The sequence below is a fragment of the Leuciscus leuciscus genome, assembly GCF_965113295.1.
Source record: "Leuciscus leuciscus genome assembly, chromosome: 18".
In the NCBI taxonomy this organism is placed as follows: Eukaryota; Metazoa; Chordata; class Actinopteri; order Cypriniformes; family Leuciscidae; genus Leuciscus; species Leuciscus leuciscus.
Window position 1 is genome coordinate 9,104,077 of NC_138742.1, and position 27,389 is coordinate 9,131,465.

Below are 27,389 nucleotides of genomic sequence, written 5' to 3' on the forward strand. Positions count from 1 at the left end.
TCCCGGAAATGGTGCCCATTTGATGTCCTACATTCCTCTCCAGGTCTCAATCATATTTCTGTTCGCTGTCCTTGCGGAATATCAATGTGTAACGACGGTGTTGACGGTGCGTCGGACTGTGTCTAATGTTATTACACACCTGGAAGCTTGTTGGCTCTAATAAAGCGATGTTTTTACGGAGGAACAAATTGATAATAAAAGAAAAAACAATGAGGCCTAAAGGGAAAGATGAAGAACAAGTGTCAAGCTGAGGAATTCAACACACAACAGGTGAGCTGCAAAATGATGCACGAAGACAGTAAATGTGAGGTTTTATAAATGCATACAGCACGTCAGGTTGTATTTAACTTACGCAGCCAGCGAAATCTTTGACACGTCACGGTATTTGTTGGCTGGGAACTGTAAGGTTTAGACATGTTTGACTGTCACATTGAAAGTTGAATAGTTTGTTTGTGCTACATTTGTCGCTGCCACACCTCTTTTTTTTTTTTTTTTTTTTTTCTTCTTTTTTTTTTTATCAAACAGTAGCAACCATTGCCATGACAACCCCTCCCTGGCTACAGCCGTTTCTATAACAACCACCCTGGATCACCTAGCTAGAGCGGTTGCTATGGCAACAACGGACGTTTGATTTGTACTTGTATTTTTATTTCATTGCGTAATTATAAATCAGTACAAAATAAATAATACAGAACAGTGAACATGAACGTGGGGATACAGAGAAAAGGAAAATATATATATATATTTTTTTTACAATTTATATAAAACTTGTTCTAAAATACAGGAAGTTTTCAAAGCTTTTTTATTGGAGGGGATTTTTTGAAGTGATGACAATAATAACTGTAAATCATAAGCAAATACTTTGCAGTTAGGTTTGAATGTTTGATTTGTAACTTACTTGTTTTATCTGGATAGTCAGACATACCTTAAAATTGCAGTCATACAGGCAATGACTTGAATGCATCTCTTAAAGTGAATAATCTAGGTGATATGAATCATGTTACTGAAAATTGTGAATAAAAAGGTGAAATTCTTAGGGGGGAAAAACTAAACGTGTTGAAAAATGACATTTGGCATAATATTATTATTATTAGTTTTTTCTTAAGTGAAGAACTTATTTTTTTAAATATTAATATATTAAAAACTTTATTGTAACATAACTAACTTGTTTTCAGTAAAATCCTTAAACTTTTGTTAAACTTAACGTTTTGTTCAAGTCGACTGGAGTCACCTTAAGAAAACGTATTTAAATTTGTTAAAAATTAAAATTAATATTTTTCATAAATGTCTTAATTTATATATTTTTTTACAAATCTAAAAATATAAGTGCAATTAGATTATTTTATGAAAAATTAAAACTAAAGTTTTTTTTAAAAAAACATTAAAATTGCTGCCATACTGACAATTACTTTTATTTTATTTTTTACATTTTGATATTTTGTGAAGAAATAAAGTGAAATATCTAGGAGGTATAAATGTCACTGAAAAAAAAAATCATTAAAAAGAAGTTTAGCATAATATAATTATTTGTTTAGCAGGGAAGCAATTTTGTTTTAAAATATTAATATTTGAAATCCATCATGTCATTATCATAGCTTAACCAACATGCATAAGGCTTATTGTCATTCTACTCACATCATAAGAAAACATCTTTATATTTGTTTCTCAAACAATTATAATATTATATAAAAAGTTTCTAAAAATAATTAGGTTATGCAAGGAAATTATTTTATAAACTTTCTTTTCTCTTAACATTTCTATTGCTAGGTATGTCCTCACAAATGCAAGCGTTTTCCTCTCCCTCCGTGTCCTCCAGTGGCCTGTCCCGCTCCAAAAAACTGAAGGTGGAAAACCATGTATGGAACGTGAGCAGCCAATCAGGTGAGAGCAGCTACTACCAGAACAGCCCGACCCAGACCAATGGCTCTTCCCCCTCCACATCTGGATTCAACCCCAATTACAACTCCTCCAACCTGGTGTTTCCTCCTCCTGGAGGCTCACGGGAACAGACAGTGGTACGTGCTGCGGACAGCACCGGCAGCGTCCCGGAGCCTTCGTCCTCCTCCTCGTCATCGTCCACGTCCAGTCGGCGTGGAAAAGAGGAGGGCTCCACCTCTCTGACAGGCGAGGGCTATCAGAAACAGGGCAGTCGGAAGCGGAAGAGCGAGGAGGTGGACAGCAGCGACAGCGTGCAGATTTTGGAGGAGCTCTCGGCTCCTGTGCTCCCCAACCGTGTGGCCGGGGGTGGAGGCAATGCCACGGCTCAGTCCATCGCTCATTCCACGTCCACCACCAAGAGCAGCAACTCCCACAGTGAGGGCGACTACCAGCTGGTGCAACACGAGATCCTCTGCTCCGTCTCCAACAGCTACGAGGTTCTGGAGTTCCTCGGCCGGGGGACATTCGGACAGGTCGCAAAATGCTGGAAGCGTGGAACGAATGAGATCGTGGCCATTAAGATTCTCAAGAATCATCCGTCGTATGCCCGCCAGGGTCAAATAGAGGTGAGCAGCTAACCGGAATCAAAACTTTTCCCAAATTATTGTATATTAGTGAGTAAAATGAAGTTCCTTTGTTCCTCAGAGTAAAAGTGAAAAGTCTCAACAAGGAAATAAATAACCTGTCGTAATTGAGAGAGATATAAAGTTGCAATATAAAGTGGAGAAATAGTTCTAACTGTGAGATATACAGTCGGAATATTAAGAAATAGTTGCAATTGTGCGATATACAGTCGCAATATCAAGAAATGGTCAAAATTGTGAGATATACAGTCACAGTAACGAGAAATAGTGAAAATTGTGAGATATACAGTCGCAGTAACGAGAAATAGTGAAAATTGTGAGATATACAGTCGCAGTAACGAGAAATAGTGAAAATTGTGAGATATACAGTCGCAGTAACGAGAAATAGTGAAAATTGTGAGATATACAGTCGCAGTAACGAGAAGTAGTAAAAATTGTGAGATATACAGTCGCAATAACGAGAAATAGTGAAAATTGTGAGATATACAGTTGCAATATCAAGACATTTTCAAAATTGTGAGATATACAGTTGCAATATCAAGAAATGGTCAAAATTGTGAGATATACAGTTGCAATAACGAGAAATAGTGAAAATTGTGAGATATACAGTTGCAATATCAAGAAATTGTCAAAATTGTGAGATATACAGTTGCAATATCAAGAAATTGTCAAAATTGTGAGATATACAGTTGCAATATCAAGAAATGGTCAAAATTGTGAGATATACAGTTGCAATAACGAGAAATAGTGAAAATTGTGAGATATACAGTTGCAATATCAAGAAATTGTCAAAATTGTGAGATATACAGTTGCAATATCAAGAAATTGTCAAAATTGTGAGATAGACAGTTGCAATATCAAGAAATGGTCAAAATTGTGAGATATACAGTCGCAATAACGAGAAATAGTGAAAATTGTGAGATATACAGTCGCAATATCAAGAAATTGTCAAAATTGTGAGATATACAGTCGCAGTAACGTAGTAAAAATTGTGAGATATACAGTCGCAATATCAAGAAATAGTAAAAATTGTGAGATATAAATGGCGCAGTAACAAGAAATAGTAGCAGTTGTGAGATACAGTCGCAGTTGCGAGAAATAGTAGCAGTTGTGAGATACTAAGTCGCAATTGTGAGATATATTACCATACTTTACCAAATGAAAAGTTGCACATTCAAGAAATAATTTGTACTCTGAGGTGGAAACAGACTTCCATAACAAAAACCTGTCATATCTCTCATAATTAATATTGGACTGATGCAATAACAAATGTCTACGCCATCTATTACTAAGTGAGCAAATAATCATCAGTCATGTGCTTGATGTTCATTTGCTTAAATCTAAAGTTTAATTTGAACTCAATCCTGTCTTTTTTAAAGGTGAGCATCCTCAGCCGTCTTAGCACAGAGAATGCAGACGAGTTCAACTTTGTGCGCTCTTACGAGTGCTTCCAGCACAAGAACCACACGTGTCTGGTGTTTGAGATGCTGGAGCAGAACCTCTATGACTTCCTCAAGCACAGCAAGTTCAGCCCGCTGCTCCTCAAGTGCATCCGGCCGGTCCTGCAGCAGGTCGCCACGGCTCTGATGAAGCTGAAGAGTTTGGGTCTCATCCACGCTGATCTGAAGCCTGAGAACATCATGCTTGTCGACCCCATCAGACAGCCCTACAGAGTCAAAGTCATCGACTTCGGTTCAGCCAGTCACGTCTCGAAGGCCGTGTGCTCAACCTACCTGCAGTCTAGATACTACCGGTAAGGGACACTTGATGTCAAAAGGAACCGACAGTTGAAGTTGAAGTACATTTACATTTGTGCATTTAGAAGACGCCGTCTAAAGCAACTCCAAGTCCAGGTTGTGTGCACTACATGTAAATTATGACCAATAAAACATAATTATTTTAATGTTACGGACAATAATTCATACAATGGCTAATGTTATAAATACTGTTATCTGGGTTTTTTTTTTAAATAAACCAAAATCTGTTTGGCAGAAACTATTTTTCAGGTTTTATACAGTTTTACAAGCTTCCAAAGCCAGTCATTATAAATAATTTTAAGATATCATAATTTATTATGCATAAATAGCTGTTAATTTCTCATATTGATGGCTACCAATATTGACTTCTAGACCTCTATTGTTCCCAATAATTTATAATGGTCAGCTGATGTGAATGTTTCCTGATGGCATTAATTCTGATATATGATATATAATAGAATTTATAGATAACATAACTAAAATTCATATAATATATATTAATTTGAAATTCACTAAAATATTCACTTAAAATATTTGGGGGGGAAAATAAAAGTGTTTTATCTCTTTGTGGAAATTACACAAATTTGGAGGATAATTGGAGGGATTGGAAGATAATCATAAAATGGCTAAATATCAATATTCTGTCAATATCAAAGATCTATATTATAATCTGTCTGTCACTTACTATCCTTCATCCCTAAAGAATCTGTTACATTTACTACATCATATGTGTCGTTTTACCTGTCATTCTCCCAATCTTCCCCCCAATCTGCCAATGAAATGAAACTAATTTATTCATTAGTTTATTATAATTTATTATTAATTTGTCTGTTGCGCTGCAGAGCTCCTGAGATCATTCTGGGCCTTCCATTCTGTGAGGCCATTGACATGTGGTCACTGGGTTGTGTCATTGCTGAACTGTTTCTGGGCTGGCCTTTGTATCCCGGAGCTTCAGAATATGATCAGGTCAGTAATAAGGTTTTGTTGCTTCGATTTAATCAGTTCTGTGCAAAATCAATTCGTTTTGTGCAAAATTGAATTGAGAAAGCTATCAGTAGATTTTAGGAAGTGATACAAGGGGGCTCTAGCACTTCTACTGAAGAGTCGAGCCAATGCCAGTAATCTCACAACGGTCAATACTGGCAGATATATTAGGCTACACTCAGACTGCAGGTAAATATGGCCCAAATCCGATTTTTTGCTCATATGTGACTCAGATCTGTTTTTGTCACGAGAGTGTGAACAGCACAAACCACATGGAATCTGATCTTTTTAATTCTGTTGAGGTTCTTAATCCGACACAGGTCTGATGTTTTGCAATGCGACCTCAGTCTGAACAGTCATATCAGAATTCATGCAAGTTTTACATCACTCTTGAGCAACATTCGTCACAATTCTGCACTCATCTGATATTGGCCACATTTAAAACAACAATGTGAACAGCTATACAAACCCCCCCGGATCTGAGCAATACATCGGAATTGAGCATTAATGCTGTGTGAGTGTAGCCTCAGTTTATTACTAGTAAATAATCATATATAGACAAAGTTCTGTCTTGAAACTCTAGATGGTGCAGGCTGATATCTCTATAGGACACAGCTGATTGGTTCCTTCTGTATCAGTAGCCAATGAGATCGTTGCTCAACCTTCAAATACTAGTCAGCATTTGCTGTAGCAGTTCAATGCGTTTTCAGAAACCCTCCCTGTATAGATCTGCTATAGATAATGTACGCTATTTTGTACAGCATTTGTATTGTCACATCCATTACCATACCAAACACTGTCATGACAGAAATAACAATTATGGACTAGTTATCTCTCTCTGCAGTGCATACACTACTTAGCAACAACAAACTGTTTACAGTGTGTCCATCTGTGAGGAATGGGTGTATAATCTACATGTAATAGATATGCCTGGTTGTTTTTTCTACAGATTCGGTACATTTCCCAGACTCAAGGTTTGCCAGCTGAGTATCTCCTGAGCGCCGGCACTAAAACCAGCCGTTTCTTCCACAGGGGCCCAGACTCCAGCTATCCTCTCTGGAGACTCAAGGCATGTCCCCTTTAAAGCACTGCTGTGTATTTTATTTTCTAAGACATCAGCGGTCAATAGATGATTAAACGCTTTTCTGACAGATGTGTTTCTGTTTTTAGACTCCCGCAGAGCACGAGGCAGAGTTTGGGATAAAGTCCAAAGAGGCTCGGAAATACATTTTTAACTGCCTTGATGACATGATGCAGGTAGTGCTGTGTCTACAGTAATGTGTGGAATAATCAGATACAAATGTGTACACTCAGGTCGGAGCCGATAGCCTCGTGGACGACACTCCCACATTGTAGTAATATTTCACAATATTGCTGTATTTGCTATATTTTAGATCAGATAAATGCATCCTTGGTGAGACTTCTTTCACAACTTGGTTTTCCAATCATAAAAGAGTTTGTAAATACTTCCTTATGACACTTGGTGCCTTCACTCCAGGTCAACATGACTAACCTGGAAGGCACGGACATTTTAGCGGAGAAGGCTGATCGGAGGGAGTTCATTGACCTGCTAAAGAAAATGCTAACACTAGACGCAGACAAGAGGATCACGCCCACGAAGACCCTCAACCACCCGTTTGTGACTATGGCTCACCTACTTCACTTCCCACACAGCTCTCAGTAAGCCCTGCTGATGAGTTGATTATCTACATATAATGTATATCGAATAGCCTCATATCTGTCTGTACTCCTCTGAGGACACTAACCTCAGTGCCGCCCTCTCTTGTTGTGCAGTGTGAAGTCCTGCTTCCAAAACATGGAGATCTGCAAGCGCAGGTGTACAGCTTTCGACAATAACAAGAACCTGTTCGCCAGCCACAACACCCCCAGCGCGGCCGCCAACCTCACGGTCACCTTCAGCAGTCAACTCAATCAGCACAGCCAGGTGTGTGCTACTGCACAGATGCATTACATCAAATGTAATTTGTTTGCAATGCATTTGGATTCAGTATGTTGAATAATATAAGAATATAATTATGCAACTGAGTATCACTGGTAATGCATGTGTGCGTTAAAGCCATAGTTCACCTAAAAATCCCATATGCCGTTTTATTCTGTGAAAGACAATGATTTTTGAGGGAGCTCTTTTCCATACAACTTCAGTTCATATTCGCCATGTCTGTTAAATCTCCAAAAATGACAAAAAACGTCCACAAAATCGGTTCGAATGACTCACGCAAGCCTTCTGAAATTATATGACTGCTGTGCTGATCATTTGTGAACCACTGCAACCGAATCAGTGAGTTGAGAATCTTAGAACCGAATGAAGCGAATATTGAATTGAACAAAAGCGTCCTTCACAAATCAGACTGATCTGGATCTCAAGTTCAACTCAATGACTCAGTTATTCAGTTCTCGAGTTAGCAGGTCAAAGGAGGGCAAGATTACTGGTGAATCTGAATAAAACTTTGCTCTGTTCCTCACACAAAGTTATCGTATTACTTCAGAAGACTTGAGATATAGCAGTGTTATTTTAGTATTATTTATATACTATTACAGTATTTATATAATATTTTGTATGAGCTTTTATTTGTAATATTTTCAATGTTTTCATTTTAGTTTTCTAATTTTAGATTTCTGTTCTATGCTCTAGTAATTTTTTTAATATATCTTAGTTTTCTTTCTTTTTTATTTTATTTTAATTAATTTATTTCAGTTATTTTTTTAAGTTCAGGTTATTCATGTAATATTTATATTATATTTTATATATATGTACTGTGTATGTGTGTATATATATATATATATATATATAAAAATATAATATAAATAGTACATGAATATATATATATATATATATATATATTATATTATACATACATGCATACATACATACATACATACATACTTTGTTACTTACTTACATACATACATACATATATATACACACATATACATTACTGAAAATTATTTTTAATAGTTTAAGTTTTAGTTAAAGGGTTAGTTCACCCAAAAATGAAAATTCTGTCATTAATTACTCACCCTCATGTTGTTCCAACCCCGTATTAAGACTTTCGTTCATCTTCGGAACACAAATTAATCTGAGAGCTGGATCACTCCTTCAAAGGATTCTAGGTAATTGCATCTGCCGGTCCAGAAAAGTTAGTAAAAACATAGTTAAAATAGTCCAAGTGACTACAGTGGCTCAACCTTAAGTTTATCAAGTGACGAGAATACTTTTTCTGCGCAAAAACAAACAAAAATAACGACTTTATTCAACTATTTATTTTCTTCCGTGTGGGCCTCTGACGAGAGTTCAAAATGGTTCTAAAGTGTGCATTTCCTGGATGTCCAAATCGTGAGAAACCAACAAGAAAGCGTAAAAGTGCCTTACCAATGCCGCAAAATGAATGGCTTACCTTTCACACTTTACCATCACATGATCATGAGCCTCATCTTCTCAGTTCTCACGCATGTGTCGTGGCGCTCCCGTGAACTCACGTCAGAGACCCACACAGAAGAAAATGAAGAGTTGAATAAAGTCGTTTTTTGGGGGGGGGGTTTGCGCACAAAAAGTATTCTAGTCGCTTGATAAACTTGAGGTTGAGCCACTGTTTTTACTAACTTTTCTGGACCATCAGATTGAAATTGCCTAGAAGCTTATGAAGGAGTGATTCAGCTCTCAGATTTCATCAGAAATATCTTAATTTGTGTTCCAAAGATGACCGAAAGTCTTACGGGGTTGGAACAACATGAGGGTGAGTAATTACTGACAGATTTTTGGGTGAACTAACTCTTTAACAATGACAACACTGGAATATAGTGCACAAGTCATATAAACTACCTTATATGTGGTTGATTCGTCATTTTTGGAGTTTTGGAGTCAGTCATGGTCACTATGAATCGTCTGCGTAAAGAGTTTTGGATCATCATGAGTGTGAGTAAACAATGTCACAACTGTCATTTTAGGTGAACTTTAGCTTTAAAGCGTAGTATGCATGCTATATTAAAGTCTTCAGTGCTATTTCTGTGATTAGTCAGTGGTGTTAAGAATCTCCCTCTCTTTCCGTAACTGCCAGATGGCCTCCACGGGGGGCCAGTCCCTGTCTCTTAGCAGCAACGTTCCTTTACTCAACTACCAGCCTGGTCTGTACCAGCAGGCCACTATAAATATACCAGGCTTGGCTCAGCAGAGTGTGCCGTTGCAGGCTCGCCCTACTCAGCTGTGTGCCCAGACAGAGCCCTTCCAGCAAACCCTCATTGTGTGCCCTCCTACCATCCAGGGTGAGCCTGTACCCTACCCCGTTTACCCAATCCTGCTACAGCTTTGTCCAAACCCACTTCTCCCTACATCCTACCCTCCTTTCCTTTAGACTCATGCTGCTTCCAAATGCATTTGAACTGAATCACTCATGTTTAATTCACCAGGGCTGCAGACCTCCAATAAACACACTGGATATCCAGTGAGAATGGACAACTCAGTACCCATAGTGCCCCAGAACCAATCCACCCAGCCCCTACACATTCAGCCCAGCATGCTCACACAGGTAAGCATCATGCTTGTGTGTCCATGAGCGAACAGTGTTATCTGGAGGTGTTTCTCCTCTTTCACGGTTTTCATATGATCCTTGTTTCTCTGTTCTTGTAATTCCCTCACGTTTAGCACATAGGCATTTATGATTGAGTGTTTGGTTTTTCTTAAATCACTTTATTCCTCTTTAATTTGCAATAAGAATAACAGTGAAGACTAAAAACAAAAGGGACAGCGATTTTTAAAACCGTGTGTCCCATGAACTGTAAACAACACAGTCTTTCCAGGAAAATATCATCATCAGCCGGCATTTGCATAAAATATGATTAAACCAGGATAATTTCATATGCACACTGCATTTTCTATAATTACTGATTTTAATGACTTATACTGTCTTTTTACGTGTCGTGCCGCACTACGGAGAGGAGAACACTTTGTAAACATAAAACCATGTCTGCATTGTCTACTCTATACTGCTCAAAACTCACGTTTAAATAGTTAGTAGCAAATTTTTCAAATATGAAAACATACTTACATACTTACAAGTGCCAGAATGTACTTGCAAAGATGGAATTGCCCCACTGTTTTCTAATTGTGTCCTCTTTTGGAAGGCCAAACAAAGTAGTTTGGCTTTCGCAACGGAAAACACAGCGTCTTCACGACATGGCGGCGCCGGCGGCAACAATAACACAGCTAGAATAAGAGTTAATAATAATAAGAGAGGATAAGAGAGGCGTGTTTGAATGAAGTGTTTTAGGAAGGCGTGGCTGAGCCTTAACTTTTACAAAGAATATCTCTATGGGTTTGACACTTTGAGCTTTGTAAACTCTGCAAATCTTATACTTGCACTAACAGCTACATAACACACTAAAGAAAAAGGAAAACATGAAATCGCATCATATGACCCCTTTAATGGTGAGACCTTTGTTTTTGTAATCAGGCTCTCAAAAATTATATGAAAATTTGGATTTAGATTTATCGGCCAGTGTAACGGTTATGGACTTTCAAATATAAAGAATTATCGGTATCAAAATTTTCATATCTGTTTTCATCCCTAAAATGTTCTATTATCTGATCTGTTGTAGTTATAGTTTCTGTTCATATGCAGATTTGCTGCTTAAGAAACGTTTCTTATTATCATCAATATTAAAATCTGTATTCAGTGAAATAAAAATATTTTCAGTGAGTTTGAAAGATCTCTGAATGGAAAGGGTGAGAACAGTCGGTAGGTTGTCGACTAGTGATTTGCTGCCTTTACTGTCAAAAGATACTGATCTGTTTTGTACTTGTTGTCAATATTTTCTTCATTTTGTGGAAAGTCTTTGGGCGAGTTACTTTCTCGGTCCGCTCAGCCGGCGTGTTGTAACCGTGCCACCCTTTCCTCCATCCTCAGTTCCTCCACACATCCCTCTATCCCTACCCCACCCAGAGCAGCAGCAGCACCCCGCTGGCGCTGGCCTCCCTGCGCCTTCCAGTGGCGGGAATGACGCCGCTGGCCTTGGGCTCTCGGCATCTGGAGCAGAGTGCCACCATGCTGGTAAACCTGCGCCCTGCCACGAGACACGCCTAGTTCCTCTTCTTTCTCACTAATTTTCTATTACAATCTTTGCCTTGCTGCATGTTGCATTTTTAGGCCAAACTTCTGAATTGAATGGAATAAGATAGCGTACCAAACAATAATTGCAAGAAAACATGTTTTTTTGATTGAGATGTGTGCTCATGGGCTGCACACAAAAACAACAGTACTATGCGACCACCAATCAGTGATGTGTAATTTACAACAATTGACTCTTATGAACTGGTTCTTTGAATGAATCAATCAAAAAGAACAGTAACCAGTTTGAATCAGCTGAATGAAATCTTCACTGAATGACTCGCTGAATCAAACAAAGAGGTTCCTGAAATTATCTAACTCACTCAATTGCAAGTTATCATTACTTTTCAGTGATGTCTAAATTTAATTCAGTATCAGTACTGACTAGTTGCTCTTGTAGATGCATGTTTGCAAGTAATTTTTTAAAATAAATTAAAATAAATTAAAATATTTTTTTATAAATTGTGACCCACAAAACCTGGGTCACATGGGTCAATGTTTTTTAATTGATTAAATAAGCTTTCCACTGATGTATGGTTTGTTAGGATAGGACAATATTTGGCCGAGATACAACTATTTTAAAATCTGGAATCTGAGGGTGCAAAAAAATCGAAACATTATGAAAATCGCCTTTAAAGTTGTTCATTTATGTTGGCGATTGTGCTGCATTCACTCACAAAAATAAATGTTTTATATATTTACGGTAGGAAATGTACTAAATATCTTCATGGAACAGGAGCTTTACTTAATATCCTAATGATTTTTGGCATAAAAGAAAAATCAATAATTTTGACCCAAACAATGGGCTATTGCCACAAATATACCTGTGCGACTTGTGACTGGTTTTGTGATCCAGGGTCACAAATAATAATAATAGTTTTATATTTAACGTTTAAAAAATTTTTTTTATTTAGAAATATAATTTATTAAAAATAAATCAACATGTATACGGTATATAGAATCATTCACATGTGCATTTGCGTAGATGCATAGACTATGATTGTGACCTAAAGTGTCATAGGTAGCTAATGTAAATTCACTGCACATTGCTATTGCTCTGTGATGTTGTGAAGGCAGTTATGAAAGGAAAATATTAAAAGAATTGATGTGATTTGCTATTTGCCCTAATTTCTTAAGGAGTTTTATGGGGTTTTTGGGTGGAAAGTGGCTGTTTTAGTTTAGTTCTCTTCTTTCTTCACCTATCAATCATGATTTAACAAGGCGGTTTTTCTTTTGGACTGGAGCTGCATCTCTTCTGGGCCCCAGGGCTCTATCCAGTGAAGCATGGCTGCTTGACTCTGTGCAATCCAAGTGATTTCTCTTTCCACAGACCCACTCCTGTGGCAACAAATGTCTCCCCATTGTCTCATTCTCCTTTTTCTTCCACTGCTAACCAGTCACTTCCTCTCTATGCAGATAAATGGACTGGCAACCGTAACTCGTCACTTGTTTTGCTTTGGTGATCACTTGAGTTAAATTCCCCGCTCAATTGTCATAGTTTTCTTTCGTATCTTGCACTTATTATTCTCTTTATAAACGGCTGATCTGTTCAAATCATCATCGTGAAGGATTCATGATTATTCAAGCTACAGAATTGAAATTGACTATCACTGTGTTGTTTTGTGTTTTTAATGAAGTTCTGCATGATTTTAAGAGCTTTCAGGACAAGATCCATTTTTCACGTATGACCGGAAGAGATCGAACAAAGACAAACTGAGCGACGCCACGGTGCTCATTATTCATCTGTCAATCAAAGTGCATCAATGTCTTAAGCCCTGTTTGCATATTCACTGCAAAAAGGAGTGATATGAAAAGCAACTGTTGACGAAATAGGAAATATGTAATGCATATTTATACTATACCCACCAATCACCATTCTATTACAAAAGCCTTGCTATTATTGATAAAAGTTCACCTCTGTTGTCAGTTCAGTTTATTGAATCACAGGTTGCATTAAAGCGTTTGACGGGAGTGTGAACAGGCCTTGTTTCTCCAAATTAATAGAGTTACTAAAAAAGTTGTTTTTGGGTTTGTGACAGTGCTTTTGTTAATGTCTTTGTGTGTGTGTGTATGTGTTTAGCAGGGCTGGCCTGCAGGCACACAGCAGATCCTCATTCCCTCTTCATGGCAGCAGATGTCAGGCATGGCCATGCACAATCCCAGCCAGCCTGTGCTGTCCGATTCCCCCGTGGGCTCTCTGTTCTCAGACAACACCACCCAACAGAACAGTAGCTGGAGGTCAGAACTGCCCCCCCCCACAGCAGTTTACACTCGCAGTTTTACATTTCAGGTTTTGTTGCAAGCCTGGATTCAATCAACCATCGAGTTTGATTTGCGTGAAAGACTTGCTATGGTGTTGCACTCGAGTCTGAATGCATCTGGGGTTTGCTTTGCAGGTGTTTCTCACAAAGCCTGTCAAAACATGTCTGTCACATTTCCCCTGGGGTTATTATTTAGTGCGGTCAAATCGATTAATCGCAGCACTGTTATTATAACTAAAACTAAAACCTTAAAAAAAAAACATTTTTGTTACTTGTTAGCTGAATTTTTTTTATTTTTTTATTTTTTATTTTTTTACATTTCCCATTTTCTCATTTAGTTTTAACTTGATGTGCTAAAAAAACTGAAATAAATATTAATAATAACTATATAGACATATTTAAAAAAACGTAAAAATAAAAAAAACAGCCAAGTTACTAAAACTTTCTGAAATGAACATGAACATGTTACTAAAATAACACTGATTTCACCTCAAAATCAAAATCAAATGATATGATTTATTTAATAAATTAAAATATGTATCAAGAATATATATAACAAGAAAAAGATATATATTTTTAATGTTAATTTCTTAATTTGTTGTTGGTGTTATGAAGGTTTTTTTTTTTTTACATTATTTGATTTACAGGTAAGCACCTTTCCCCAACTAATTCTCATTTTCATAATGCAAAAAAACTAATTCTCATTACTGTAAATATAAAAATGAAGATCTATAATACAAGTTTTTTTTAAACATTATTATACTTATACATAATTCATACAATTTATACATTTATATTATTTAAATAACAAAATTGTAATACCATTAATGTTTATAACATATTTAGTGCTTATCACGATTAATCTAATCTAACAAAAAACGTTGTGTATATATACTGTACATATAACAAACTTTATGGTAAGAATTGAAAAATAAATTTGAGGTGAAATATGACCTCGGCATGTTCTTGGCATTTTTTGTTTGATTCACATGTGCATTATTGCCTGATTACAGTGACAGCGCTTCCGGTGATGCTCAGGCTGGTGACAAAAAAGCATTTAGCAAAAGTACTAGGTGTGAAAACAGCTTAAAAGTAATGAACTGGAATATTACCCCAAGCTGTTAATCTGTGTTTCCAAATGTATTTCTTGTTACGCAATAGAACTCATTGCAGAATGACAGTGTGAATTTTTTCTGATTGTAATGTAGAGCAACATGCCTCTGGAGTGAAAACTGAATCCGATGAATTGCAAATAGCTAATAACCAATTATAACCATTGTGAAAGCAGCATGCATTTAATACACTCTGTCAGGGGTCGACACGGAGGTCAGTGTGAGGGGCGTAACGTGAGCGCTCAGCCCTCCCACGCAGGAGCAGCCAGCAGTCGTACACAGCAGAGCGGAGTGAAGAGGTCAAAGGGTCGACGTGCTGAGAGCAGAGCCAGGTAACGCTCTTGTGTCTCAATATGTGCAGCCATCTCTGAATAATGTTAAATAGATGGCGGGAAAAAAGTTAAACATATTAAAACAAATCTGTTGTTAATTTCAAGTCATTTTATATCTTATTTACCTCGCAGACCCACGTCCTCCCAGCAGCCGGCCTCTTTGGGAACGCACAACTGTGGTGATGCGTCCCAGCCCATCGTCATCTCCGACACCCCCAGTCCTGCTGTCAGCATCATCACCATCCACAGCGACACTGAGGACGATGACGACAGGAAGTTTCCTCCTGAAAGGTGGGATCACTTTTACATCCCAACTCAAACTCTGTATTGTAGTTTTATATACAGTATATTATGCTATGTTATATGTGTATTTTTTTTCTTTGTAGACTAGTAATACCTACAGTTCACACACCTTATTTCTAAATTTGCAAAGAAAGGTATGGTAATCTTAATGTAGAAAAAAATATTAATTTCTGTATAAAAAATGTACAATTAATTTACAACACAGATACAAAAATTTAAATCACTCATCCCATCAGAATCTCTTAATGCTGATTAAAACAATATTACTAACGTAAGTGAATGGTTTGGCTTTGTCCCGACGGTGGAAAAGCGACTATACACTAGCATTAAAAGGTTTGGGGTCAGTAAAAATAAAATGTATACTTTTATTCAGCAAGGACGCATTAAATCGATCAAAAGTGACAGTAAATGCATTTATAATGTTACAAAAGATTTGTATTTCAAATATATGCTGTTCTTTCAAATTTAATATTCATCAAAAAAATCCTGAATAAAATGTATATCACCATTTCCACAAAAATATTAAGCAGCACAATGTTTTCAACAGTCAGAATAATGAAAAATATTTCCGAAGCACTAAATCAGCATATTAGGATGATTTCTGAAGGATCATGTGACACTGAAGATTGTTCTTACATTAATAAATACAATTTTAAATAGAAACAAATAGAAAATTGATTTGTATAAGTTATTTAAAATGGTAATAATAATTCACAATAACACCTTATAATGAATAAATGCAGCCTTGGAGATCATGAAAGACTTCTTTCAAAAACATAGAAACATCTCTCTTCTCTTGTGTGGCAGCTGTAGTGTGAACCAGCGTACAAACGTCATCAGCTGTGTGACTGTCCATGACTCCCAGGACTCTGACTCCTCCACCAGCACCCCTCTCAGTCCCAAACGCCTTCCCAAGTCTCTAGCCATGGTCACACCCTCAGTGAAGACACAGCTGTGGGACGGAGCGTCAGGAGGTTCGTCAGAGTCATTCAGACTTCTAGTCATCTGAATATTGGGTTTTGATTCATAAAAGGGGCCGACACTTGTGTAGCTTTTTCCCTTATGTCCATTCATGATAGTAATTGCTTCTTACACCAAAACCATTCATAATTAGTTTTAAATCTTCATTTTTATATTTAAACAGGCTTTTGTTCTACTGTACCTTTTTTATAAGTCAATGTGAAATGTGCATGTGATTTAAGAACAAGTTGAATGTTGAATAGACATGGATATGCCGGTCATATGATAATGTTGTCATGCTTGTGACATCATAGCTGTGCAGATTTGATCCTTTAAATGTTATTTTCTTTGCTTCCAGAGAACAATGCTAATAGTTCTGGAAAATTAAAGAAAGGAACGGCCTCACAGTCCAGCGACCGACATCAGAGAGCGGCATCGAACAGATCTCAGCCTCTCAACCTGAGCCAGGTACATCTCTACAGGTGCACTGCATGCTTATTGAAGACCACATGACATCAGAATGAACGTTTTGTGGCTGTTAGTCGATATCTGGTAGCTTTGGTTTACTTTATCCACTACCAGTCAAAAGTTTGGGGTCAGTAAGAAATCAGTACTTTTATTCAGGAAGGACAGTGACAGTAAAAGACATTTTGTAACGTTACAAAAGATTTATATTTTAAATAAACATTCCGTTCATTAAAGAATCCTGAAAAAATGTATCAATATTAAGCAGCACAACAGTTTTCAATATTGATAATAACTTTGATAGTGATAAATGTTTCTTGAGCATCAAATCAGCATATTAGAATGATTTCTGAAGGATCATGTGACACTGAAGACTGGAGTGTCTTCACAATATTACTCTTTTTACTGAATTTCTTTCAAAAACATAAAAAATATCATACTGACCCCAAACTTTTGATTGGTATTTTAAATGAGAGTATACTCCTAAAAGTTGATAAACCAAAATATAACAGATAAATGCAATGCATGTTATATATTTGCCCCAACTTCCTGTTTCAATAGGAAACACAACAACACAAAAAAGGCAATTGTGTGCCAACCCAAGGGTGATTGTGACAAACCAGGGTTTATTTTTAATATCTATCATTGGGTTGTTTTTTCCAACTCGGTCATCAAGTGATTTGTACATTTTTTAATTCATTCAACAGGCGCAGCAATCAATGATGTCATCCCACGATCGTGCAGGGGGCGGATCCCTGAGACGCCAACCCACCTACCCTCCAACAGGCCCCTCCCACTCCTACAGGCTTCATGAAGCGTCACTCTTCGGCTCCGCCTCCAGCCTGTACGCATACCCGGCGTCTGCGGCCCTGGCCTCTGTGTCGCAGGCGGTGGACCAGCTGCACAATTCAGCCGGTTCCTCCTGCTCCTCTTCCTCCGGCCGACACACACGCACCGCCGGGCCGTACTCGGCCTCTCTGAGCCTCCTGCAGAAGAACAGTGCCATGGGCGTCATGTGTCAGGCTTCAGCTCCGTACCAGCGGCCTGCAGCGTTTCCCCTCAGCCAGAGGAAACTCCACCAGTACCCGTACCTGTGAGGAGGACCATCTCAACGTGAGCTCTGATATGTGCGGGGGGGAAATGTCAGGATGGTGTCATGGATGTTCAAGTAGAAATGCCATTTTAGATTATTTTATTCGTTTCAGTGTTTTTCTATACAGCATTTCAAAGGAGCGTTTCAAAACTATGCCATAAACAGAAAACATTGGTCTTTTTTCAGCCGTTTCTTAAAATATCACTCATTATGTCTGCAAAATGCATCAAAGGCCCTGTTTACACCTGGTGTTAAGATGTGTTTTGGTCGATCGGATCACAAGTAGACGAGGGAGACACATTCCCGTTTACACCTGGTGTTTTGATCCGTCTCTTTTGTCCACTTTCAACCACTTCTGTCCTGATTTCTTCGAGAGGAGGGTATATGGGCAGGTGGCTCAGATCTTTCGATCTAATGGACAAAATAAGCTCACACAATTTACATATGAACGTGCCCGGAGACAACAGGAAAATATACGGACAGCATCAGCTTTAGTTTCTGCTCTGACAGACACAAGACCAGCTGAATGCTGTGAGTGTGTGTTAGAAATCAGGAATGGTGAGAGAACATTGTGCTTGGTTCGTTTTTCATCTTCAAACCAGACTTGGGTCTTCAGCCGACAAAGTTAAACCCCGTCTGGCTAGAGCTCGCATTCGGTCAGTATGCAGAGAGTTGGCATCTTTTGTGTCTGTTCGAACACATTCAAAGTGTTTTTGACTACTTCTTGAAGTGGTCAAAAGTGGACAAGATCAAACCGGTTTGGACCCCGTTTACACCTGTATTTAGTGCCATCCACTTGTGATCGGATAGACGAAAACGCTTCTTAATACCAGGTGTAAACGGGGCCAAAATCTCCTCAAAACTTTGAAACATGGCTGTGTTTGGAATAACATGCTAGCGTACTACTGATATGTACAGTATGCAAAGGAAATTACCTACTAAAATTTTATCCAAAGCGACTTACACATTTTAACATCTCTCTCTTGACTTATTTAATTGGACTGGCAAAACAATAAGACATTTTTATAAAAAAAATTGCATTAAAAATGCAACAAAAAAAAGTTATTATTCTTATTGATAAGATTAATATAAGAATTTTATGTTATGAAAATATTTCCCCACCTAATTCTTAATACCATGAAAATTCTGTTGTGCATACTATTTTTTTTTTAAACGCAGTAAGCGCTCCGCTAGTATTCCATGTTTTCCATATAAACCTGTTAAGTCTGAAAAATGTTAATGATGTTTAAAAATAGGCAACATTTTTCAAAATAATGTAAATTTAGTTTAACCTGTCAATCAGAGAATTATGTTTCTGAACTGTTTAAGCTGTCTGTGTGTCAGCAGAAGCGATCTCTCCTCTAGAAAGATATTTATAAGGTTTCATTGACGTCTGCCCAATTATAATGTGTTGAGATGAGACATGATAGTGATGTCACTCTGACAATACTAAAGCATTCTGTTGGCAGACCCAAATTTTATATTTGGGATGTTTTCGTTTGCAACATATTTTTATGTTGCAACAAGACACAGGATGTCATCGCTGCTTTTTATTGTTGATGGGAACCTGAACGGGCCAAAATACCTGGAGAAAGTGATACACAGAAATTTTATATATCTGAAATATAGTTTATGATTGCCATTAAACAGCTGTAGATCACTCATGTCTTGAAATTACCCTATTTTTTTCTGCTTTCATATAAAGTTTTTAATAAGTGAGATTTATTGCCATATCAAGTTTGTGACATCACCGCAGAGAGCTTTTAGTTACACACTACATAATCAAGTTTTCAATGTAACTCTGTGCTTAATTTATTTATTCAATATGTGTGGATTATTAATGGAACTTTATATCTGTTTATATTTAACCTAATAATGATGCTCTTTCTTTTAAATCCTTGTAATTCTGTTCAACTTTGCGTAATATTTTTGCTGATTTGAAAGTATCCTCTTATTCTACTAGCACTTATTTGATTTGTATTTTAAGTGTTTTATCCATAACCTAAGACTGAATTTGTCAGTGTGAATTGTGACGACAGTTATTTGTTCTGTAATGTCTAAAAGATGACGTTTGGATGGAGTGTTGTCGTGTGGGAACTCGCCCTTGGTGCACAGTGAAATAAGAGCGAGACCTCTCACAGATAACACTATTTAGATAGCGCTCAGAGCGATGGGTAACACATGTTAGCTGTTCGTCTCAGTTGATCTTAGAGCACTTGATGTGTTGTACTGAGCTCGTCTCGTGAATGTTGCCGGGGTTCTTGGCTTTGGTGCAATGATGGCTGTTTGTACCGTTTAATCACCATGTGTAGTAGATGAAGTCACAATAAACTTTGATCCAGAATACAGTGTGGGTCTGATGAATCTGAGGTACAGTAGCCAGGGTATGAGAGTGATGAATGAACCGCTCGAGCTGCTTACTACACTCTTAGCTGTGGGTTTATTTTTATAATCTCTCTAAGGGGAATTTATTCTGGTGATGATCCATTGTCACTGCCATTTTTAGAGACAGTTTGGCTTTTTGTCCCTCTGGCGCTTTAGGAAATGATGCTTTTGCAGACAAGTTGGGACTTGGTGTGAATAAAATAGTGTGTATACATATATATATATATATATATATATATATGCCTAATGGATGTGTGTGTACATAATATATTATATATGTCAATATTGGTTGTTATTGGATACATTTGTTAAATCATTAAAATTCCTCGAATTTAGTCATTTAGACCAATTTGTGAATCAGTTTGACCAATTTATCAACAACCAACTATTTGCTGAATAAAACGTTTTAGTTTATTTAAGGCCAATATTTAGCCAAGCATTCAGTAGCATTACTTGAAAAAATTAATATATTGACTGTATGTATTTGCTATATAAACTTCCATGACTTTTCCAGGCCTGTAAAACACCATTTAAAGCAAAATATTTTCATGACTGTGGCAGCCCTGTGTCTAATAATATTTGTAATAAATATTTTATATGAGGCTGCTAGTATAATAAAATATACCTTTCCAATTTGAACTCCAATTAGTAACGCTTTACAAGGTTTCATTTGTTAACATTAGTTAACTACATTAGCAAATATGAATTAACAATGAAAAAATTCTAAAGCATTTATTAACCTTAGTTGATGTTAATGTCTGCATTTACTAACACATTATTAAAATCGAAAGTTGTATCTGATAATATTATTTAATGGACCTCAGCTGACATGACCGAACATTGAACAATTGTATTTTTATTGACTAACATTAACGAAGATAAAAACTAACAAATGTATTGCTCATTGTAATGTTAATTTGTTAAACTAATGTTAACTAATAGACCTTTGGAAGCTTGTTTACAGAATAAAAAATACAAAAGGAAATTGTGACTTTTTAGCTCAGAATTATGACTATTCTTCTCACAATTGCGAGTTTATATCCTGCAATTCATTTTGTTTTCATAACTGTGAAATGTAAACTCAGAATTGCGAGATATAAAGCCACAATTACCTTTTTTTTCTTCAAATCTAATGCCTTTTTCCTGAATGTAGGTCCTGAATGGTTCCAGGGACCATGTGCATTTCTAAATACTAATTTGCTCCAAGTAAAGCCAAATATTAAGCAATTTGCTTGCCAAGATCTTTAAATCCTAAGTAAATATAAGCATATGGTTGAACGCAATGACTACACATTCTAATCTCAGAACATCTTTTAAACTCTTTAGACACTGGTGCTGCTGTCTTTGGATGTTTCAGTGGTGTGACATTGTGAGAGGACTCGCAGTGGGTTTCTGGCGTTGACACACATCTGCCAGGTGAACGTTTGTGACAGATGCCCTCCCTGCAGCGCTGTGACCTCTGCAAGGGCCGCCCAATGATAGTGGCACCCAGGAGACCTCATGCTTGGAGCCTGGAGTGATAATCTATGAAGCGCTAAAGCAAAGATGCATCGGATCAAGGTCAAGACACAGTATGAGATTTGTTTGTTGGCTTCACAAGAGTTTTTACCTGAGAGGGTTGAAACTGCAAAACAGCTCATTGTTGAGTGATGATCCATGAAAATATTCTGTATAATATCATATAAATTGCACCTGTTGTACAACACTACCAGTGTTTGTTAGGCTAAGTTGGGCAGGGCACTCCACCAGTAAAGGTGAAGGTCCGTGAAAGTGATTTTGTGCCTTTTTGGGATGGCACCACAAGGTGCCGTTTACTTGCAGAATAACTTGCACATATGCAATGTGGTCTGTGAAGTTCAATCACAACTCCAAGGTTTCTGGCTTTCCTGGATGGAGTTATGGTTGACCAACCTAGCTGAATAAAGAAGTTGTGATGAAGTGTTGGGTTGGCTGAGACCACAAGTAGTTTTGTCTTTGCAAGATTTAGTTAAAGGTGGCGGTCCTTCATCCAGCAAGAAATGTCTGTCAGGCAGGCTGAGATGCGAGCAGCTACTGTTGAAACCTCTGGTTGGAATGAGAGGTAGACTTGTGTGTTAGCAGCATAGCAGTGATAGGAAAAACCATGTTTCTGAATGACAGATCCTAGTGATGACATATAGATGGAGAAGAGAAGTGGTCCAAGCACTGAGCCCTGAGGCACCCCAGTAGCTAGATGTTGCGACTCAGACACTTCACCCCTCCACGACACTCTGACAGACCTACCTGAGAGGTAAGACTTCAACCACTGGTATGCGGTTCATAAGATGCCCTTCATCTTTAGGATTGACAGGAGGATCTGGTGGTTAACTGTGTCAAAACAGCAGACAGATCCAGCAAGATGAGTACTGAGGATTTGGGAGCTGCTCTTGCCAGTCTCAGAGCTTCAATAACCGAGAGCAGGGCAGTCTCAGTTGAGTGGCCGCTTTTGAAACCAGGCTGGTTGTTATCCAGGTGGTTGTTCTGTGTAAGAAAGGAAGACACTTGGTTGAACGCGACTCGTTCAAGTGTCTTAGCAATAAATGGAAGAAGGGATCTGTAGTTTTCTAAAAGTGCTGGATTTAGAGTGGGTTTCTTAAGCAATTGGGTTATCCGAGCCTGCTTAAAATCTGTGGGAAATGTACTAGTGTAAAGAGAGGTGTAGATGATGTGAGTGAGTGCAGGTACAACTGAAGAAGAAATGGGATCAAGCGGACAGGTAGTAGTGGGATTGGAAAGGATAAGCTTGGAGACTTTTGCCTCCGAGAGAGCAGAGAGGAGGAGGGGAGGTGTGTGTTAGCTGTTAAGATGTGTGTGTCAGTTTGTGGTGTGGAAAATTGGCCGCTGATGGTTGTTTTATTTATAAAGAATGTGGCAAAGTCGTCAGCTGTTTTAGGTTTGATGATGGAGGGGGAGGAGGACTAAGAGAGGAAAAGGTTTTGAAAAGCGTGTGAGAGTCACAATTCTAAGGTAAAAGGACAGAATATTGACTGAGTTTATATCTTTCAATTCTTGTGAGATTTAAACTCGAAATGACCTTTTTTATTCTTTTATTCTTTTTATTCTTTTCCGTGGCTTCCATAGACTGCTACTTCAGAACCATAATTTTCTGCCACCGGGTAAAACACGTCATCACGGTTTGAAACACTCAAATGGTAGAAGCCGTCACTTTAGCTAAATTTCGTAGGAAATAAATGGAGATGGACAAAGCACAGCTCACACCGAAGTCGCTTTCAAACCAAGCAGATTTATGTTGGTCAACGCAACAAATCTGTATGACCAACTTGAACCCAGTGTGAAATCTTCATGGGAAAAGCTTTCACCCTGTGTGTGGATTCCTATTGAAATGACTGGATTTCGCTTGAGAACGTTCACAGAACAGTGGTAAATGTGACCACCTTTACACTGACAAAAATAAAAAGCCGTTTCACTCGGATATACGATATTACAACAGTGAAGAAAACACTATCCCAACTTCTGTTTCATGCCGACTTTAAAGGAAACTTCCGGGTTCAATATGTTAAGTCTAATTGACGCAATGTTCTGCATAATGTTGATTTCCACAAATAATACCACATTTTTGTGGTAATCAACATAATGCAACACATTTTGTCAATTAAACGTAACATATTGCACATTTAGAATTTTCCTTTAAAGTCGGCATGAAACAGAAGTTGTGATAGTGTTTTCTTCACTATTGTAATATCATATATACGAGTGAAACGGCTTCTCTGAACTTGCTTTTGTCCATGGAGAATTGATTGGATGGTTGTGGTTTGCTATTGGTGGAACTCATGTGAGTGACAGGTTGCCCCGCCCTCATGACAGTAAACACGTCATCAGAGAAAGAAAAAAGGGAGGGGAAGTTATTATAAAGATTATGAGGGCACATTCATTTTATAATAATCAACATTATGAAACACATTTTGTCAATTGAGCTCCTGGAATTTGTTTTAAGAGGTAAGTTTGAATGAATTTCTAACCGCTTTATAAAATAAATCATGCAATTATATTCTTTTGAATCCTCCAAAACACGTCTGCATTCACTTCCATTGTTGTTGTGTTTTTGTTGTTGTTTGTTTTTAATAAGTGTTAATTAACATTATGAAAAATTCTGTTCGCGCTCAACTCATTGCATTTTGGATACTAAGGCTAATCAAATGTCCTTTCAAATCAAGGTGCAATTAGCAATGTTAATTGTGCATTATGATAAAAAATTATTGTAATTCACTGGTGTTCATATTCAAATGAAAGCTCTGTATGCAAACCTTCCAAACCACAAACAAAAAAAGTAGTGTAGGCTACTGTAGGTGTGTGTCTGTAACCCACTTAAACAAACAAAAGCCTTTGTGTGATGATGCATTTCACAAACAGCAGATGAATAGTAGTGTTTATTCAAACGAGCACCATTCTGAATAAAACAAATTCATCATGTCCATGTGTCGAGGAGGCATAAAACTCTACCCTCATGCAAAGGTCACTGTAAAATGTACAGGTATCTTTATTGCAGAGAAGATCAAATTCTTTTAAATGTTTACTTTTTATTCTCTGTATAATCTTATTATGTCTTATTGCACCCTCCCCTTTGATATATTTTAGTATGTAACAATTCGTATCTCGTTTCCCTGGTTATTGTGTCGTGATCGTTTGGTTATGGTTGGCTTTCTTGCTGCGTCAGAAGCATCCGTAAACATCATTTACAATAGGTCCATATGAGTCGCCATATACATCACATGTCGGTGTCACTTCATGTACCATTCTCCCTTAGAAAATCAAAAAGTTTTAAAAACCGCATCGATAAAAAAACAACACCAGCGAGGAAATCGAACTAAAAATGCAATAGTGTGCTAGATCATGAGAGTCTCGCCAATAGAAACTCCAGGAATTAATGGCGCCAATGTCTTACGCATTGTTCGTCGCGCTCCTGTCCGTTTAAAAAGTCGAAGTGAGACGTTATGCAAGGAAAAAATCGCGATCATCCTGGCATCGCGAGACTGTCTTTTCCAGGAAAAGGCGCTTGGAGCCTGAAACGCGGTGGCATCTTTTTTTTTTACCCCCCTCTCCGGTCCGACCTCATACGGTCGTGACCCGCATGACCACCTCGCGGTTGGTGGCGGTGCCGAGCCGCGGGTCGCTGGGCCGCAGTTGACTGAGGATGTGGAGGATGGTGTATCCGCAGTGGTGGTTGAGGATAGTCCTTAACCTGCGCACTCGCTGGCCCCCCCTGCTGCCGCTGGCCAGGCCGTGCGTGTTGCTGCGTGAGCCGCGGTTGCCTGCCTTACTGGAGCTCAACGGGTCTCCCAAGTCCTTCGCCTTCTCATAGTTCAATACTTTCCACTGCTGGTTTACAGCTTGCCATCGCTTGAAGATTCTGTACACGGATGAGCCCTCGTGGATAATAAGGCCTGTGGGGAATTATAGATTAGGGGATGTTACTTATTGATTCGACAACACTTTACAAAAAGGTTCAATTGTTTAGGCAACATGAGAAAATGCACTAGGAATCATGAACTAACAATGAACAAGATTTCTAACAGCATTTATTCATCTAGGACTAGGTTAATATTATTTTATAATATATACACTCACCTAAAGGATTATTAGGAACACCATACTAATACTGTGTTTGACCCCCTTTCACCTTCAGAACTGCCTTAATTCTACGTGGCATTGATTCAACAAGGTGCTGAAAGCATTCTTTAGAAATGTTGGCCCATATTGATAGGATAGCATCTTGCAGTTGATGGAGATTTGTGGGATGCACATCCAGGGCACGAAGCTCCCGTTCCACCACATCCCAAAGATGCTCTATTGGGTTGAGATCTGGTGACTTTGGGTGCCATTTTAGTACAGTGAACTCATTGTCATGTTCAAGAAACCAATTTGAAATGATTCGAGCTTTGTGACATGGTGCATTATCCTGCTGGAAGTAGCCATCAGAGGATGGGTACATGGTGGTCATAAAGGGATGGACATGGTCAGAAACAATGCTCAGGTAGGCCGTGGCATTTAAATGATGCCCAATTGGTACTAAGGGGCCTAAAGTGTGCCAAGAAAACATCCCCCACACCATTATACCACCACCACCAGCCTGCACAGTGGTAACAAGGCATGATGGATCCATGTTCTCATTCTGTTTACGCCAAATTCTGACTCTACCATCTGAATGTCTCAACAGAAATCGAGACTCATCAGACCAGGCAACATTTTTCCAGTCTTCAACTGTCCAATTTTGGTGAGCTCGTGCAAATTGTAGCCTCTTTTTCCTATTTGTAGTGGAGATGACCCGGTGGGGTCTTCTGCTGTTGTAGCCCATCCGCCTCAAGGTTGTGCGTGTTGTGGCTTCACAAATGCTTTGCTGCATACCTCGGTTGTAACGAGTGGTTATTTCAGTCAAAGTTGCTCTTCTATCAGCTTGAATCAGTCGGCCCATTCTCCTCTGACCTCTAGCATCAACAAGGCATTTTCGCCCACAGGACTGCCGCATACTGGATGTTTTTCCCTTTTCACACCATTCTTTGTAAACCCTAGAAATGGTTGTGCGTGAAAATCCCAGTAACTGAGCAGATTGTGAAATACTCAGACCGGCCCGTCTGGCACCAACCACCATGCCACGCTCAAAATTGCTTAAATCACCTTTCTTTCCCATTCTGACATTCAGTTTGGAGTTCAGGAGATTGTCTTGACCAGGACCACACCCCTAAATGCATTGAAGCAACTGCCATGTGATTGGTTGATTAGATAATTGCATTAATGAGAAATTGAACAGGTGTTCCTAATAATCCTTTAGGTGAGTGTAATTTATATATATATGTCACATAAATTAACCTGAGTTAATGTTATTGATAGTATATTAATATTATTGTAGTATATAAAAAATTATAGTTTATATATTTAAATTTATATAAACAATACTTTTTAATATTAAAAATAAAAATGTAATTTATTTTATATGCATTGTATTTTATATAGTAACATTACATAACATAAATGATCATACGTTACATAAATTATATATATATATATATATATATTAAAACAAAAATGAATTACTTTTAAAATATTATTAAAATTATGT

General features: G+C 37.9%; 2 protein-coding genes across 6 annotated transcripts in view; one reads left to right on the forward strand and one right to left on the reverse strand.

The window, feature by feature from the left end:
- On the forward strand, positions 1-20,255 carry hipk1a (homeodomain interacting protein kinase 1a). 5 transcript variants are annotated; one of them, XM_082146172.1, is made up of 17 exons: positions 1-270; positions 1,768-2,504; positions 3,902-4,275; positions 5,122-5,245; positions 6,213-6,332; positions 6,434-6,520; positions 6,762-6,943; positions 7,058-7,208; positions 9,340-9,544; positions 9,689-9,807; positions 11,185-11,328; positions 13,466-13,623; positions 14,959-15,090; positions 15,223-15,381; positions 16,201-16,367; positions 16,712-16,821; positions 17,526-20,255. In XM_082146172.1, the coding sequence occupies exons 2-17, from the start codon at positions 1,770-1,772 to the stop codon at positions 17,913-17,915; spliced, it is 3,357 nt and encodes a 1,118-aa protein (XP_082002298.1). In that variant the 5' UTR covers positions 1-270; positions 1,768-1,769; the 3' UTR covers positions 17,916-20,255. The 5 variants fall into 5 exon arrangements, with proteins under 5 accessions (XP_082002298.1, XP_082002300.1, XP_082002299.1 ...); XM_082146174.1 differs by having other exon boundaries at positions 16,207-16,367; XM_082146173.1 differs by having other exon boundaries at positions 13,469-13,623.
- The window catches only part of marchf9 (membrane-associated ring finger (C3HC4) 9), a 19,351-nt gene continuing 10,012 nt past the window's right edge, over positions 18,051-27,389 (reverse strand). The window contains exon 4 of the mRNA XM_082146251.1: positions 18,051-25,716. Coding sequence (XP_082002377.1) covers positions 25,385-25,716 — 332 coding nt within the window. The 3' untranslated portion in view covers positions 18,051-25,384. The remainder of the gene's footprint in view (positions 25,717-27,389) is intronic.

Bases quoted from the DNA above. Each gene is read 5' to 3' on its own strand.
- hipk1a (XM_082146172.1), top strand. From the start codon at position 1,770: ATGTCCTCACAAATGCAAGCGTTTTCCTCTCCCTCCGTGTCCTCCAGT. The intron at 6,521-6,761 runs GTAGTGCTGTGT...CCTTCACTCCAG, and splicing joins GCCTTGATGACATGATGCAG to GTCAACATGACTAACCTGGA. The intron at 13,624-14,958 runs GTCAGAACTGCC...ACACTCTGTCAG, and splicing joins CAACAGAACAGTAGCTGGAG to GGGTCGACACGGAGGTCAGT.